At 44.0% G+C, this 17,069-nt stretch overlaps 1 protein-coding gene across 3 annotated transcripts in view; it reads right to left on the minus strand.

The window, feature by feature from the left end:
* Window positions 1-17,069, minus strand: part of PRDM11 (PR/SET domain 11) — a 230,238-nt gene that overhangs the window by 106,277 nt on the left and 106,892 nt on the right. For all 3 annotated transcript variants that reach the window (XM_069221784.1, XM_069221785.1, XM_069221783.1), the window contains one exon: window positions 12,902-12,969. In XM_069221784.1, coding sequence (XP_069077885.1) covers window positions 12,902-12,969 — 68 coding nt within the window. The remainder of the gene's footprint in view (window positions 1-12,901; window positions 12,970-17,069) is intronic.

The following is a 17,069-nucleotide window of genomic DNA, read 5'->3' on the forward strand; positions in this document are numbered from 1 at the left end:
CTTTTCCCCTCTACCTCATCTACTCTTGGTGCACAAGATAACTAATGCTAGCACAAATAATTGTTTGTCCAAGAACATTAAACACAGCACAATTAACAGTATAGGCGATAAGGAGTCATACTTACAGCTTGATGATGGACTGTCACCGTTGCCCAGGTCTGCTCTTCGGAAGCCATGTGCCTGCTGTGCATGAAGCGTGGACTCAATGGCTTTCCTCCTGGCTGTCAGTACAATTGGCGGTGGGTGTCTGCCTACAGTGGTGGCCAGGGACCGCTGCATGAAGGCCAGCTTGTCTTTGGTTCGCCTCTTCATATCATCCCACCAATGTTTAATTGCTTTAACAGACCTGGGCACCTGGCAGGCAGAGGTGATTCTCCTGGCTATGCCTTCCTAGATCTTGTCCCCGTCACCATGAGAAAGCGGCACTGTCTCCCTCCCAAACAGCACGACTTCGTTCCTAGTCACCTCTGTGACCAGAATATCCAACTCTTCTTTGGAGAACTTGGGTTTCCGTTTTCTTTCACTCAAGGTTGCCATGTTCCTCGGGGGGGGGGGGGGGTTGTCAATCCCACAAAGCATAAATGGGTAAAAGACGAATCCCTGCATCTTTCGTCTTCAACCCCTATGATGCGTGCCAGACACCATTCAGGCCACTTTCACCTCTACATCTTCTAGACAGGGCAAAGAGTATGAAGGCTTTCAGTCTTTAACCCACATAGCATTCAACCGCACACTCAAACACATAAAACATCTGAGATCCTGTGAGTGTCTATTTCATGTGTATTGTGAGTTGTGTAAGGTGTGTAAACCCATATTTATATTTGTCGAGCTTATGGTTTATGAATGGGAGAAGGGCCCTGGATGCCTTGCAGCTTCAAATGCACTTCTCAGTTCTCAATAATCATTTGGTAGTGTGCAGGTTTCAGGGAGCTAGCTTGACCGGAGCAAATGTCAAGTGCACAGCAAAATGGAGTGAGAAGAAACACGGCATGATGTTTTATTGTTGTTTACTCCAAAAGACAACACCTTCATGAGTAAGAGGATATAGACTCCATCCCTCCAAAATGAAAACCACAATGACTAATGGTAAAAGAAAGCCATGTCCAACTAGTCTATGGAGCACTCTGGTGTTCTCATATCACAATCTAATTTTCATTCGTATAGACCACATTGCATTTGCCAGTTTTATTGCCTTAAACATACATTTACGCCCTTAAGATGATAGAAACGTTATTTTGACATTATTTTCTTCAGAAAACGTTAAGCAGTCAAGTCTTTTGTACTTTTGTAAGGTTTGCATCTGGATTTACTTATGCATAAGTCAATAAGACAGAGCATCTTTCCATGATATTCAACTTCTCTGATTGTTATGAAACGGTGTGGGAAGTACAGGAACTCTTAATTCACGTATCTGGCACTCTTTGCAGTGGACATACAAATAGGAACAGCAAGCAGCCCTGCTCACAGACACCAGGTGAATCTAAGTAGTCATAAAAGAGCATTGCCACCTGCAAGCAGACCTTCACACACAACAGGCCTATCACATACATACACACCACTTTGCACACATGCGCCCATTCAATAACTAACAGCACTCATTCATTTAACACACAACCTTCGCAAACAGTAAGTAACCACATACACAGCCACATCTGCCTTCCTGTGCACTCAGTATGCCAATGACTTGCCTCCCTCATCCTCCATCCAGCGTAAAGTTTTCTACCCACAGAAATAACCAGTGGCATTAAGTCATGTGTGACTCCGTATTATGGAAATCTAGATAGACACATGAGAAGTTATGACTGTCATCCCCTGTTGTTATTACTCTGTCACTACAGATGAAGAAGCAACTTCCAGACTGTCAATTTGTTCAGCATTGTAGATGTTAGTCTCCGTAACCCTTGTTTAACATATATGGGGTGTGTAATGTGGGCACAGTTCTGACAGAATGTGCGGTGACTGGAAGAACAGTTACAAAAAAGTCATCATTTTAAACTAAACTTAATACAGTCTGACCCATGTTATAGCCTTACAGCCCACTGACATGAGCTAAAGCACTTTGACGCCTTGTCAGGGGTAGTAAGCGCTATATAATGAAAATGTCACTTACCCAGTGTACATCTGTTCGTGGCATCAGTCGCTGGAGATTCACATGTTCTGCATAGCTCGCCATCTGGTGTTGGGTCGGAGTGTTACAAGTTGTTTTTCTTCGAAGAAGTCTTTCGAGTCACGGGACTGAGTGACTCCTCCTTCTGTCTCCATTGCGCATGGGACTCCATCTTCGATTGTTTTCCCCGCAGAGGGTGAGGTAGGAGTTGTATTGTAGTAATAGTGCCCATGCAATGGAGTGACTAAGTATGTACCTATTTAAGGTTAAAATAATATATATACAAATGTACAAAGTTGAAGCTAACTTCCAAACTGCTACAGGCTCCCAGGGAGGTGGGTGGGCACATGTGAATCTCCAGCGACTGATGCCACGAACAGATGTACACTGGGTAAGTGACATTTTCAGTTCGATGGCATCTGTCGCTGTAGATACACATGTTCTGCATAGACTAGTAAGCAGTTATCTCCCCAAAAGCGGTGACTCAGCCTGTAGGAATGGAAGTGGTTTGAAATAATGTTCTTAACACGGCTTGACCTACCGTGGCTTGCTGTGCGGATAACACGTCTACACAGTAGTGCTTGGTGAACGTGTGTGGCGTAGACCATGTGGCTGCCTTACATATTTCTTGCATTGGGATGTTTCCTAGAAAGGCCATGGTAGCACCTTTTTTTCTGGTTGAGTGTGCCCTTGGTGTAATGGGCAGTTGTCGTTTTGCTTTAAGGTAGCAGATTTGGATGCATTTAACTATCCATCTGGCTATACCTTGTTTTGATATTGGGTTTCCTGCATGAGGTTTTTGGAATGCAATAAATAGTTGTTTAGTCTTTCTGATGTTTTTCGTTCTGTCAATGTAGTACATTAATGCTCTTTTGACATCTAATGTGTGTAGTGCCCTCTCAGCTACGGAATCTGGCTGTGGGAAGAACACTGGTAGTTCCACTGTTTGATTTAGGTGGAACGGTGAAACAACCTTTGGTAAAAATTTTGGATTAGTCCTTAGGACGACTTTATTTTTGTGTAGTTGGATAAAAGGTTCTTGTATTGTAAACGCCTGAATTTCGCTTACTCTTCTTAGAGATGTAATGGCGATGAGAAATGCAACCTTCCAGGTTAGGAACTGTATTTCGCAAGAGTGCATGGGTTCAAAAGGTGGACCCATGAGTCTTGTTAAGACAACATTTAAGTTCCATGAAGGAACAGGTGGTGTTCTTGGTGGTATAATTCTTTTAAGGCCTTCCATGAATGCTTTAATGACTGGTATCCTATATAGGGAAGTTGAATAGGTAGTCTGCAGGTATGCAGATATTGCCGCAAGGTGTATTTTAATGGAAGAGAAGGCTAGGTTAGATTTTTGTAAGTGAAGCAAGTAACCCACTACGTCCTTTGGAGTTGCGTGTAAAGGTTGGATCTGATTATGATGGCAGTAGCAGACAAACCTCTTCCATTTACTTGCATAGCAGTGCCTAGTGGACGGCCTTCTGGCTTGCTTTATGACGTCAATACATTCTTGAGTAAGTTGTAAGTGTCCGAATTCTAGGATTTCAGGAGCCAGATTGCTAGATTCAGCGATGCTGGATCTGGATGTCTGATCTGTTGGTTGTGTTGTGTTAACAGATCCGGCCTGTTGGGCAATTTGATGTGGGGTACTACTGATAGGTCTAGCAGTGTTGTGTACCAGGGTTGCCTTGCCCAAGTTGGTGCTATTAAAATGAGTTTGAGTTTGTTTTGACTCAATTTGTTTACCAGATAAGGAAGGAGAGGGAGAGGAGGAAAAGCATAGGCAAATATCCCTGACCAGTTCGTCCATAGGACATTGCCTTGGGACTGCCTGTGTGGGTATCTGGATGCGAAGTTTTGGCATTTTGCGTTCTCTCTTGTTGCAAACAAGTCTATTTGAGGTGTTCCCCAGAGTCTGAAGTAAGTGTTTAGAATTTGGGGGTGAATTTCCCATTCGTGGACCTGTTGGTGATCTCGAGAGAGATTGTCTGCAAGTTGATTCTGGATCCCTGGAATAAACTGCGCTATTAGGCGAATGTGGTTGTGAATTGCCCAGCGCCATATCTTCTGTGCTAGAAGACTCAACTGCGTTGAGTGTGTCCCCCCCTGTTTGTTTAGATAATACATTGTTGTCATGTTGTCTGTTTTGACAAGAATGTATTTGTGAGTTATAATTGGTTGGAAAGCCCTTAATTCTTGAAAAACTGCTAGCATTTCTAGGTGATTTATATGCAGTTTTGTTTGATGTATGTTCCATTGTCCTTGTATGCTGTGTTGATCGAGGTGTGCTCCCCACCCTGTCATGGAAGCATCTGTTGTTATTACGCATTGTGGCACTGGGTCTTGGAATGGCCGCCCTTTTTTTAAATTTATACTGTTCCACCATAGAAGCGAGAGGTAAGTTTGGCGGTCTATTAACACCAGATCTAGAAGGTGACCCTGTGCTTGTGACCATTGTGATGCTAGGCACTGTTGTAAGGGCCTCATGTGTAGTCTTGCGTTCGGGACAATGGCTATGCATGAAGACATCATGCCTAGGAGTTGTAATATCATCTTTGCTTGTATTGTTTGTGTTGGATACATGCGTTGTATGATCTTGTTGAAATTTTGAATTCTTTGTGGACTTGGAGTGGCTACTCCTTTTGTTGTGTCTATTATGGCTCCCAGGTATTGTTGTACTTTGCAAGGCAAAATGTTGGATTTTGCAAAGTTGACGGTGAACCCTAGTTTGTAAAGGGTTTGTATGATTTGATTTGTGTGTTGTAAGCACTTTGTTAGTGAATTGGTTTTGATTAGCCAGTCGTCTAGATACGGGAATACATGTATTTGCTGCCTTCTGATGTGTGCAGCCACTACTGCTAGACATTTTGTAAAGACTCTTGGTGCGGTTGTTAAACCAAAAGGCAATACTTTGAATTGGTAATGTATTCCTTTGAATACGAACCGTAGGTATTTCCTGTGCGACGGATGTATTGGTATATGGAAATACGCGTCTTTGAGGTCTAAGGTTGTCATGTAGTCCTGTAGTTTTAGCAATGGTAACACTTCTTGTAGCGTGACCATGTGAAAGTGGTCTGATTTGATGTAGGTGTTTAGTATTCTGAGGTCTAGGATTGGTCTCAGTGTTTTGTCCTTTTTTGGTTTTAAGAAGTACAGTGAATAGACTCCTGTGTTTGTTTGTGTGTTTGGTACTAATTCGATTGCATTCTTTTGCTTGAACTTCTATTTCCAGGAGTTCGGAATGTTGTTTTGATAAATTCTGTGCTTTTGGTGGTATGTTTGGAGGGAATTGTAGGAATACTATGCAATAACCATGTTGGATAATTGCTAAGACCCAAGTGTCTGTAGTTATTTCCTCCCATGCTTCGTAATAATGACCTATTCTTCCCCCCACTGGTGTTGTGTGGAGGGGGTGAGTGACATCTGAGTCACTGCTTGGTTGTAGGGGTTTTGGGGCTTTGAAATTTTCCTCTATTCCTAGGGAATTGCCCTCCTCTGTATTGGCCCCGAAAGCCTCCCCTGTACTGTCCCTGGTAGCTGGACGGTGTTGCCTGCGAGGTCCTGGCTTGTGTAGCCTGACCCCGAAACCCCCCTCTAAAGGGTGTCTTGCGGAAGGTGCTGTAGGTTCCTCTGCTCTGCGGGGAGTAGAGTGTGCCCATGGCTTTAGCAGTGTCAGTGTCTTTTTTAAGTTTTTCGATTGCCGTGTCCACTTCTGGTCCGAACAGTTGTTTTTCGTTGAATGGCATATTGAGCACTGCCTGCTGTATCTCTGGTTTGAACCCAGACGTTCTTAGCCATGCGTGCCTTCTAATGGTCACAGATGTATTAATTGTTCTTGCAGCTGTGTCTGCTGCGTCCATAGAAGAACGTATCTGGTTATTTGATATGTTCTGCCCTTCCTCAACCACCTGCTTTGCCCTCTTTTGTAGTTCCTTGGGAAGATGCTCGATGAGGTGTTGCATCTCATCCCAATGGGCTCTGTCATAGCGCGCAAGTAGTGCTTGAGAGTTAGCGATGCGCCACTGGTTTGCAGCTTGTACTGCGACTCTTTTCCCAGCTGCATCGAACTTGCGGCTCTCTTTATCTGGGGGTGGTGCATCCCCAGATGTGTGGGAGTTGGCTCTTTTCCGAGCTGCTCCTACTACGACGGAATCTGGTGGCAGCTGTGTGGTGATGAAAACAGGGTCTGTAGGAGGTGCCTTATACTTCTTTTCCACCCTTGGCGTTATTGCCCTACTTTTGACCGGCTCCTTGAATATTTCCTTTGCGTGCCGAAGCATACCTGGCAGCATAGGCAGGCTTTGGTAGGAGCTGTGGGTGGAGGAGAGGGTGTTGAATAAAAAGTCATCCTCGACTTGTTCTGAGTGGAGGTTTACGTTGTGGAATTGTGCTGCTCTAGCCACCACTTGAGAGTATGCTGAGCTGTCCTCTGGTGGTGAGGGCTTTGTTGGATATGCCTCCGGACTGTTGTCCGACACTGGGGCGTCATATAAGTCCCAAGCGTCTTGATCCTGGTCACCTTGGCTCATGGTGGTGTGAGCCGGGGAATGTGACGGAGTTTGCGCTGGTGAGACGTTAATTACAGGTGGAGGAGAGGATGGCGGAGTCACCTTTTTCACCATTTTTGTTTGTGGCGCCTGGTCTGTTTGAAACTCCAGTCTCCTTTTTCTCCTAATAGGGGGAAGGGTGCTTATTCTTCCCGTCCCCTGCTGTATGAAAATACGTTTTTGCGTATGGTCCACTTCGGTGGATTGCAGCTCTTCCTCAAACCTATGCTTTCGCATCTGAGAGGACAGTGATTGTTCCTCTGTATAAGAGCCTGGACCTGGGTCGGTTACGGGTTGTTTCGGCACCAAAACCCTGCCTGTATCTCTTTTCGGCTCCGAGGTGGCTTTTTTCTTTTTTTGGCGTCGAAACCTCTCGGCGTCGATCTTCGTCGGTGCCGCTGTCTCGGCGTTGAGCCGCTTCTACACCGCTATCTCGGTGTTGTTGCTTTTCTCCAGCACTTTCTCGATCCCGAGAAGGCTGCGTGCCGGTGTCTCGACCAGAGTCGGACGATCTCGGCACTGTTTTGGCCTTTTTCGGTGCCGATGGTCGGTCACCGAATTTAAGGGTGGAGCCATGGCCTGGTGGCAGTGGCGTCCCCTGGGCCATGTCACTTTTCTTCTGTGTTGTTTTCGACGTCTTACTCACGGTTCTTTGATCGTCGAATTCCTCGGAGTCCGATTCGTGGATCGAAAAGGTTTCTTCTTCCTCTTGTTCCTCGAACTCTCAGTGCGCTGTCGGCGTGGACGCCATCTGAAGTCTCCTGGCTCGACGGTCACGGAGTGTCTTTCGGGACCGGAACGCACGACAGGCCTCGCAAGTCTCTTCACTGTGCTCAGGCGACAGGCACAGGTTACAGACCAAATGTTGGTCTGTATACGGGTATTTGTTGTGGCATTTGGGACAAAAACGGAACGGGGTCCGTTCCATCGACGTTGTTCGACACGCGGTCGGGCCGACCAGGCCCCGACGGGGGATCGAAAACTACCCCGAAGGGCACCGGAGCGCGTCGATCTTCGATGCGGTGTTGACTCTAACTACGCCGATCCCGAACGCAACAATACCGACGAAAATCTTCCGATATTAACTAACTTTCCGTTCCGAAACTCGGAGCGACAGGAACACGTCCGAACCCGATGGTGGAAAGAAAACAATCGAAGATGGAGTCGACGCCCATGCGCAATGGAGACAGAAGGAGGAGTCACTCGGTCCCGTGACTCGAAAGACTTCTTCGAAGAAAAACAACTTGTAACACTCCGACCCAACACCAGATGGCGAGCTATGCAGAACATGTGTATCTACAGCGACAGATGCCATTGAACATACTATTACAATATCAGTTGTTAAAGGCCCTGAAACCGAGTTATAGACCTTTGCGTTTGAGTGTAAAATGTTCTAAATTAAAGAAAGACAAACAGAAACACTGACACATCAAATCACATCTGTGTTTAAGTTTCTTAAAGTGTAATTTACAGTCTATGCACTAGATACATAAACTTAGGGTTAAAGTCTGAGGCTTCATGTTATAAGCTCAAATACCTCTCTTTATCAGACACCTAACTTGAGTGACTCTAATTAATATTACTTGGTAATTGAGTGCAATATACACTCAAAAGGCATCTCTTTGCACTTGCTAAGAACATGGAGGCTGACACAGACAAGGTTAGGCATTCTATCTATTAAAGATTCAAGTTGTAAGAGTTTTCCTGAATTTTATTAGCATGGTTTTCTCCTGCAGCTTAGATGGGAAAATATTGCAGACATGCACTTTCCAAAACAAGAACCATTCTTTGACTTAAGGCACCTTGAAATGAGCTGGGTGATTGATCTCAAGGTATACAATAGGACATTTTCAGAGAATTTGTAAGAAAAAACAAGTATCAGATAGAGAACAGAAATCAACTTGTTCCAAAAGGAAACAACATCTGGTCTAATCTGTCAGTGAAATCCAGAGATCTAAATTCACATGACTGCTCTGACAAGCAGCCCAACAAGGCACGCCTTCCTCAAAACCCTCCTCTCTTCATATCAGAAGCTCTACATAAAAGGAGGAAGCAGATCTTATTGTCAAAATTTCTGAAGGTGGATAAATTCAACCAACTTCACAGTCCACGTTCATTTACTTGCCCCTCATGTTCGACTTTTGGCCACAGATGTAGAAACGAATGGGAACCAAGCAAGCTAGCTCACTAACACATCCTATAGACTCTATAGCCGTTGAAGCTGGTAGGACAGACGTTCTGTAGAAGCCACTACAACAAGTGTAAGATGAGCAGGAGAAATGGGGTGTTACGGTGATAAGTTTAGCAAACTTTGCAGCAATCAAAATGGTTAGCTCTCACTTCCATTTACAAGGTCACCCTCTTTCACCTATATCTGGGTAGACAAGTAGAAAAACCATCACAACTTTAAAAGCTCTTTACATTTGTGAAATGGAAGTTTAATGCTCATCGTTGGGGAAGGCAAAATGCAGGAAATATGAAGGTCACTTCAGTGCTTCAGAGGAGATGGAAGACCAACAAAAAGCTGTTCAGGATTGGTATTGTCCACTGCGATGTGACAAACAAATGAGTGGTTTCTGGAAAATGACTGGGACTCTGGTATCCTGGCTCTCCTTCTCCTCTCTTTTTTCTCTCTTTATTTGGAACAAACACACAGAAAATTCATCCACACACAAAAATAGTCATATCCATGTGATCAATTTATCACAAAACACACACTTATGAATAATAATAATAATAAGTTGAGTAAATCATCAACCAAAAGACGAACAGAGCTCAGGGAAACAAAGGATGAAATAAATTCAACCTTCGCCAATTGTATAAAACTCCATTGTATAACCCCCACGATTGTCAAACAGAGCCCCTAGAAGCAAGCCAATCCTGCATTCCTATTTTATTCTCAACCCAGTGTGCCATAGGCGACCAAATCACAGCCCCTCATTTCAGAGCCCTCTTCCCATTACAATTGTAAAGGGTTTTCTCCATATTGTACATCCTCAACATCCAGGTAAGCCACTGCTGCACTGTAGCGGGGTCTTCATCCAGATACACAGCAATGATAAGTAGGAGTGCTACCCCATGGCAACAAAAACAAAATAAAGCATCCCCCTGTCTCTGCCCGTGCTCCGATCAATACCGATTAACATCAGTGATGGAGTGACCTCTTCCTTCAAAGCTACCCTTAGGAATGTCCTAATTCCCTCCTGAAATGCATGCAGGTTAATACAGCCAGAGAATAGGGCCCCTTCTACACTGCTGATAGTAGTCATAAGGCCTTTTCCACCACCGAAACAGCTTGGCGGGGGTATAATATAGATTGAAAATAGCCTTTAAAGCTGACTCCACAGGGACGCTGTGAGCAAAGAAACCGTGGCAACCTCTAATGAATCCTCCAGTTCTATCCCCTGGATTCCCAATCTTGCCTCCCGTTCCTCACTCTGGGGCTCAAGATCATTCATGGTGTCTTCGTTCAACAGCCTAAATAAACTCTGCACCCTTTAAGAAGAAAAGAAAGGCCAATAAAGTGATAGTTGAGGCACCCTCAGAGGTAAACCCAACCTGCAAGTTTAACTCGTGACAAAATATCATTATAAAGCTGTGCGCTTACATTAGCCAACTTAGGTACATAAGTCATACAATAAGAAGCACTACCCTGATAATCCTGCAAATCACAAGATGTAAAGCAAAAAAACTGTCACCAAAATCAACTCTATGCCACAAAACTGAGGAATTCTCTGGTTAAAGAACATACAACTGCCCCAGCTTCCATGTCATTTCATAAGAACTTGAAGACCCATCTTTTAAAGATGCATCTAGTGTTCTTATTGCTCTTACTGTACAGCTCTGAAGCGCTGATGACCTCGGCAAACCGCTTAAATGCCTATACTAGTTTAGGTTTCATTATACTGGTAATCCTACAAGTTTCACTATACTAGTAATTCTGCAAGTTAATAAAATCATTATGCAAGTTTGTGCAATTCCTAACAGTACCATATACTGAATGGAGTCATGTCCCCAAATCCAGATACACATCCAAACACTGAAACAGTAATGCTGCCCACAAAATCACAACACGGACTTTCAGTAACAGCTCAGATAGGAGTTCTGAGATCAAGGAATTATAGCACTCTAAGCCTTTCGACCTAGACAGCAGCACAGTCCTACCCAATCCATTAACAGGCAAGGAAGTAACCTCCATAAAAGCTTGAGTCATAGTTTTCTATTCCTTCATTTTCTTGATATCAGTTTGCACTGCATTGGCATCACAGCTTAAAGCATCTAAAATGAAGGAGGTCATAGAAATGCAACCGAAAAATACAATCTCCTTTTGATGCCTTGTGCTTGAAAATGTGGTCATGTTTTTCCCCTATGTCCTGTGAGAATGTTTAGGAGGAGATACAACCTTCCCAGGGGTTTAGGAGAAGATACAAACTTCCCAGGGGCATGTAGTTCTAGTGAGTTGCATTTGAAGGATCTTGGCAGGAGGACAGATAAGACACATCACTAGGTTCAGCTGTTATGGGAATCGCAAGACACACATACCAAGGCATCTGGAGCTGAAATTAAGATTCAGCACAAGAGCTACAACTTCCTTGATACCTGGGGCTAAAGACTGGTGAAGGTAGCTTGGGTAATGCGTCCAGAACCAACTCTCTAGACTTTAACCGTTCACTCATGCCAGTGACACCTATCTGGGGAGGATTTTCAAACACTAAGTTATAATCCTATTAGTTTTCCTCTTTTGAAAACAGAGCAACCATATTAATTTGAATAGGATATGGGCCCAACGCATTGCTGAAAAGGCTCAGGCTTACACTCGGAGCTGCACTAAAACTGAGTTTAAACTACTGGCTTTGACTTGGGAGCAGTGTGCGGTACCTGCCTCTTTACTTCTAGGACTATTGCCGAGGATCACAAAGTAGGGAAAAAAGTAATTTTGGAAACATCTTGGATTCAGCAACTTCATGAGCAGCTTGTGATTAGTGAGCAAGAAACAGAAAAATGGAATCTAGTAAGTTACCTAAGTATGTTAAGTGTTCAGCACTCACATCAACTGTTATCTGTAGGCTATGAGCTTGAATCATACTAAGGTAAACTGAGCTTTCAGTCCATTCAAGGCTAGCAAAGAAGTATCATTACATAGGTTAACAACAACCTGTTTTTTGGCAGATGTGTGGCATCAAGTGTCATAAAATATAGGTTTTTATTAATATCATTATGAATACATCCAAGTTCTTAAACTTAACTAATTTAAGGAAATAAATGTACGCCATAGGAGCCTAAAATGTCTGTGGCAATTATGTAAAGGACTTGGATTACACATAACAACTTTAACCAAGGTGGACAAGTACAATTGGAAAACACTGTGAATGCTGAATACGTTCCAGTGACTGGCCTCAGTGCGGCAAGAAACACATAAAGTGCATACGCAACCTGATTTATAAGGTAATAACTTTGGTACAATTGTGATGTCAGCCAAGGACCTGGTGTCATCCTAAAAAGAATTATTAGCTTCTTGCATACAGATGAAGCTATTGGGCACTGTAAGCTGTACAAATATCAGGACACAGAAGTCAGGTGAGAAAATACAGACCTATTTAATAGAGAACCCACTTATTGTGAAAATCCAGTTTGACCCACTGATTGCACAATGAATGATTAATATTACCTACACAGAACCCCAATTATAGACATTTTCTATCGAAGTGCTAGGCGTAGAGTGAAACTGATTAACTCTCAACCCACAATTTCTGACCATTTAAAGATGCGCCCTGCAGATCATTAAAAAACTCTGCAGAAGCAATACCTGAATTATGAAACTTAGAATTAACAGGGGACACAAGGAAAAATATTCATAAACATTCAGAATCAAGAGTTCGCTTTTTAAGCTGCACAGCGGGATGATTCCTCCTTCATAAATCTAGGGAAAGGCAGGCAAAGGATGCAGAATTTGGAATCATTCCAGTTTTTGTAGAAAAAAGGGGGGGATGGTGAAGTCAGCTAAGATGTATACCAAAGTGCCTCCTGCGAAGGCAGGTCAAGCATCACATGTTGTTCAACCTTATACTTCTTCCACAAATCACACAACAAGACTTTTTCTTTGCTCACGGACATGATCACATTGTAATAGGTTTAACCTGAAGGAAACGTACTTCACCCCGGGTGGTGTCTATCCCCAAGCCAATAAAATTTGCTGCAAACCAGTAGTAAAACAACAGGGTAGAGGAGAGCAGGCAAATGAACTCACCTCATCCAGTTGGCTTGGCCCTCTTCCGTGCCATCAATGGATTTGTATCGATTGTTCTGATCAACTATCTGTAAACAGTCAATGGTTTGAGGGAGATGGTCAGTGACAATTTTACCGCAGGACTATTCTTTGTAATGGATTATTGTTAGTGAAATTAGATTATAATGATATTGCTTTAGACATAAACATATAGTCATGCTTGTGATAGAGCGTTTGCACTTCTAGCATAGCGCCTACCCCTTGTAGATTGCTACAAGGTTGGGACAAAGCTGTGGACCAGCTTGACAAGCCCTTCAAAATGTGGTTCTAGTGCGGTCTACAATCCATACCTTAACAGCATTCTTTAGCGTCAGCAGCCCTTTGCATTTTTTTAACCTGTGCATACTACTTTATTAAAGGGTATTGCACAACACCACATTGTCAGTCTTCATAATAGTTCAAACTAAAACAAGTTAAGACAATAGGATGCAATTCATGAGGTTAAGGGGAAGTTGACACTCGCCAACATTAAACACTGATTGTATCATTCACGTCCTACGACAGTCACATGAAAGTTACAGGCACAGAAAAAAGTATAATGAAAAAGTAAATACAGATTAGCAGAATGTAAATTTTTGAAGGCCATATAAAGAAGTTTTGAATGCTTCTTATCTGTATTTTAACTTTAATCAATCATGTAAAACAATACAATTTCGGATTTGCTAATATATCCTTGGAAACTGTTCATAGGGCAACCTCAATAATCTCGTGCTATTTTAGTTTTTGACTCAAGAACGCATCCGTACAAGGCCTATTTTATGAATGGACCTGGAGATTAATAATCTTTACAATCTACCACTCAGGGTCCCCATTCATTGGTGCGTATTGTGTGCACCATTACATCGTCTTGCACTTGTATGCCACTGGTCACCAATTTAAAGTGACAAGCAATTTTCTCAATGTCATAATTCAATACTACACATTTATCTCCGATCCATACTATAATTAAATGTTCCGAAAATGAATTCCTTATTTTCCTTTGGCACACACAAACAAGAGGAAAGAGTGGGCTACCAGGACAACCATCATGTGTGACTTACAGATTTATGTAAAAAATAAATCATTTAAACTGGCAATTCCATAATTTCACTTCGAAAAATCAATTAAAACGTAAGTTAAGTAATCTTTTATAATACAATATGTTGACAAAGTTCAAGGTTTGAAAGTTTTTGCAGGAAGTAAAAGTTATTCTTGATGCCCAGTAAAAAACAGAAAACATGACAAATCTGAAAATCTGAAAAACAAACTGACTTTTAAGAAATCAAAAGTGTATATAAAATATAGTTACAACTTAAGTAACGGTTTCATATTTGTTGAATTCAAGCTATGGGTATGTACTGTACACACTAATGCCTTTATTTTCAATAAAATGAATGTACTGTCCAGATGAAGGTTGAAGGAGATCAACTGAGCGGGACCATGCAACATCTTTTGTTTTTCTCTTGCTGGGTTTCAGCTAGGGAGATTCAGATTGTTGCTCCTAGTAAAGGTTTTCTGACCCTTCATTAATGATGCTGTTTGCGGTAACAGTCCTGCCGTCAGTTTTCTGATTGAAAGCCCGTCCACCGCCACAACAGTCTGCTGGCCGTATTTAGATGTCGGCGCTCCCATTGAAAGTAAACCGCCTGAGTCCTGCTGACTTTAACAAGTATTTACATCCGCTTTGACGGCACCATAGGAAAGTGTGGCTGGCAGCAGGACTCCAGTCCGTGACGAATCCACAAGTAGTTAGTGTATCCACCAGAAAAGGCGAGGTAACTTGTTCTTCTGATGGATACAACTACCTGTGGATTCCTCACCTAAAGAATAGAGTCCCAAAGCAGTACCGCCCCCGGTGGTGGGTGCCTGAATGGTCAAACCAAGAAATCTTGCAGCACTGAGCGTGCAAAATGGCCATCCCTCCTAACCTCAGAATCCAAACAATAACGCTTGGCAAAAGTGTGGAGGGATGCCCAAGTTGCCGCCTTGCAGATGTCAACCACAGGAACACCTCTAGCTAAGGCCGATGAAGCCACCTTAGCCCTGGTGGAATGGGCACATAGCCCCACAGGAGGTTCCTTCTTTGCTAAAGAATAACACAATTTGATGCAAAGAAAGACCCACCTGGAAAGCGTTCTCTTGTGGACAGCTTTGCCTCTCCTCTTCCCCACGTAACTGACGAAGAGCTGATCGTCCTGTCAGTAGGAAAGCCGCCTTGGTCCTTAACACCAATTTGTCCCTGTAAAAGGAAGTATATGGGGGTTCCACACTAAGAGCCTGGAGTTCACTCACCCTTCTAGCGGATGTTATGGCAACCAGAAAAACTGTTTTTAAAACTAAAAGGCTCAATGGGCAAGAATGCATCGGTTCAAGGGGGCGAACCCATAAGAAAGGTCAATACTAAGTTCAAATCCCACGGTAGCATAATAAATGGAGTGGGCGGAAACTTGTTAGTGAGACCCTTAATGAACCTCAAAACTATTGGGGACATGAAAATAACAGTATGTCAGATAAGTGGGCACTCAAGGGATCAATTTCATTCTCTCCACACCAATTTACAAATTTAGCCCACCTGCTTGCATAGATAGATTTGGTGGAGTGTCGCCTGGCCGATAATATAACTTCCACCACCTCAGACGGGAGAGAAAAAGCACTCAGATTGCCCCGTTCAATCTCCAGGCATGTAGGTGCAGGCTCTGGAGGTGGGGGTGTAGAACCTGCCCCTGCGACTGCGAGAGGAGGTCTGCCCTGTGAGGGAGATGGAGCGGAGGGCACAGAGAGAGTTGGAGAAGGTCTGAATACCACACCCTTCTTGGCCAATCCGGAGCTATTAAGATGACTTGAGCCCGATCTTGGCGAATCTTCCTCAGGACCCGAGGAATCAAGGGTATGGGGGGAAATGTGTAAAGTAACTAACCCTTCCAGGACATCTGAATTGCGTCCCCGAAAGCTCCTTGTACCGGATACTGGAGGCTGCAGAACAACGGGCAGTGCACGTTCTCCCGAGTGGCAAACAGATCTATCTGTGGATACCCCCACACCTGGAAGATGTAAAGGACCATGTCTGGATGAAGACGCCACACACGGTCGAGATGCGCCGACTGAGATTGCCCGCATGCACGTTCAGAACTCCAGCTAAATGGTTTGCTACCAAGCAAATCCACTGGTCCTGAACCCAGGACCAGAGCCGTAGAGCTTCCCTGCAGAGAAGATACGACCCCACTCCTCCCTGCTTGTTTATATACCACATCGCGGTAGTGTTGTCCGTTAGGACTTGAACTGACCGACCGCGAAGGGAAGGGAGGAAGGCCTTGAGAGCCAGAAGTATTGCCTGCAATTCCAACAGATTGATATGAAGCCTCTGTTCCCCTGGAGTCCAATGACCTTTGGCCTCCAGGTCCCCCAGATGAGCACCCCACCCTAGAGTGGAGGCATCCGTTATCACTGTGGCCACCGGAGGTGGCAGCGATAACGGCTTTCCTTGGGAAAGGTTGCCGTCCGCAGACTACCATTGAAGATCCTCTGCAGCATCTCTGGAGATCTTTATCGATTCCTCAAGATCTCCTTTGTGTTGAAACCACTGCCTGCAGATGCACCACTGAAGAGCCCTCATGTGCAGCATGCATGAGTGACCAGCAAAATGCAAGAAGCGAACAGACGAAGGACCTTGAGGACTGGAACGACCGCTCCATTCTGAAACATTGGATACAACGCCTGAATGTCCTGAATCCGCTGCGGCGGAGGAAAGGCCCGATTCAATGTTGTGTCCAGTACTGCTCCTATGAACAGGAGGCGCTGAGAGGGCTCCAGGTGAGATTTGGGCACGTTCACCGAAGAGTCCAGATTGAACAACAACTGAGTTCTCGACGGCAGGTGATGCTGCAGGAGCTCCGGAGACTTGGCTTTGATTAATCAATCGTCCAGATAAGGTAAAACTGCTATCCGCTGCAACCACCGCCATCACCTTCGTGAAGACTCGAGGTGCTGAAGTAAGACCAAACGGAAGGACCGCAAGCTGATAGTGTTGCGATCCTACCACAAACCGGAGATACTTCCTGTGCGACTTGGGGATCGGGATATGGAAGTAAGCAGCCTGCAAGTCGACAGACACCATCCAATCTCCTTCGTTCAACGCCAAAAGAACCTGTGA

The sequence above is a fragment of the Pleurodeles waltl genome, chromosome 3_1 (genome assembly GCF_031143425.1).
Source record: "Pleurodeles waltl isolate 20211129_DDA chromosome 3_1, aPleWal1.hap1.20221129, whole genome shotgun sequence".
Classification (NCBI taxonomy): domain Eukaryota; kingdom Metazoa; phylum Chordata; class Amphibia; order Caudata; family Salamandridae; genus Pleurodeles; species Pleurodeles waltl.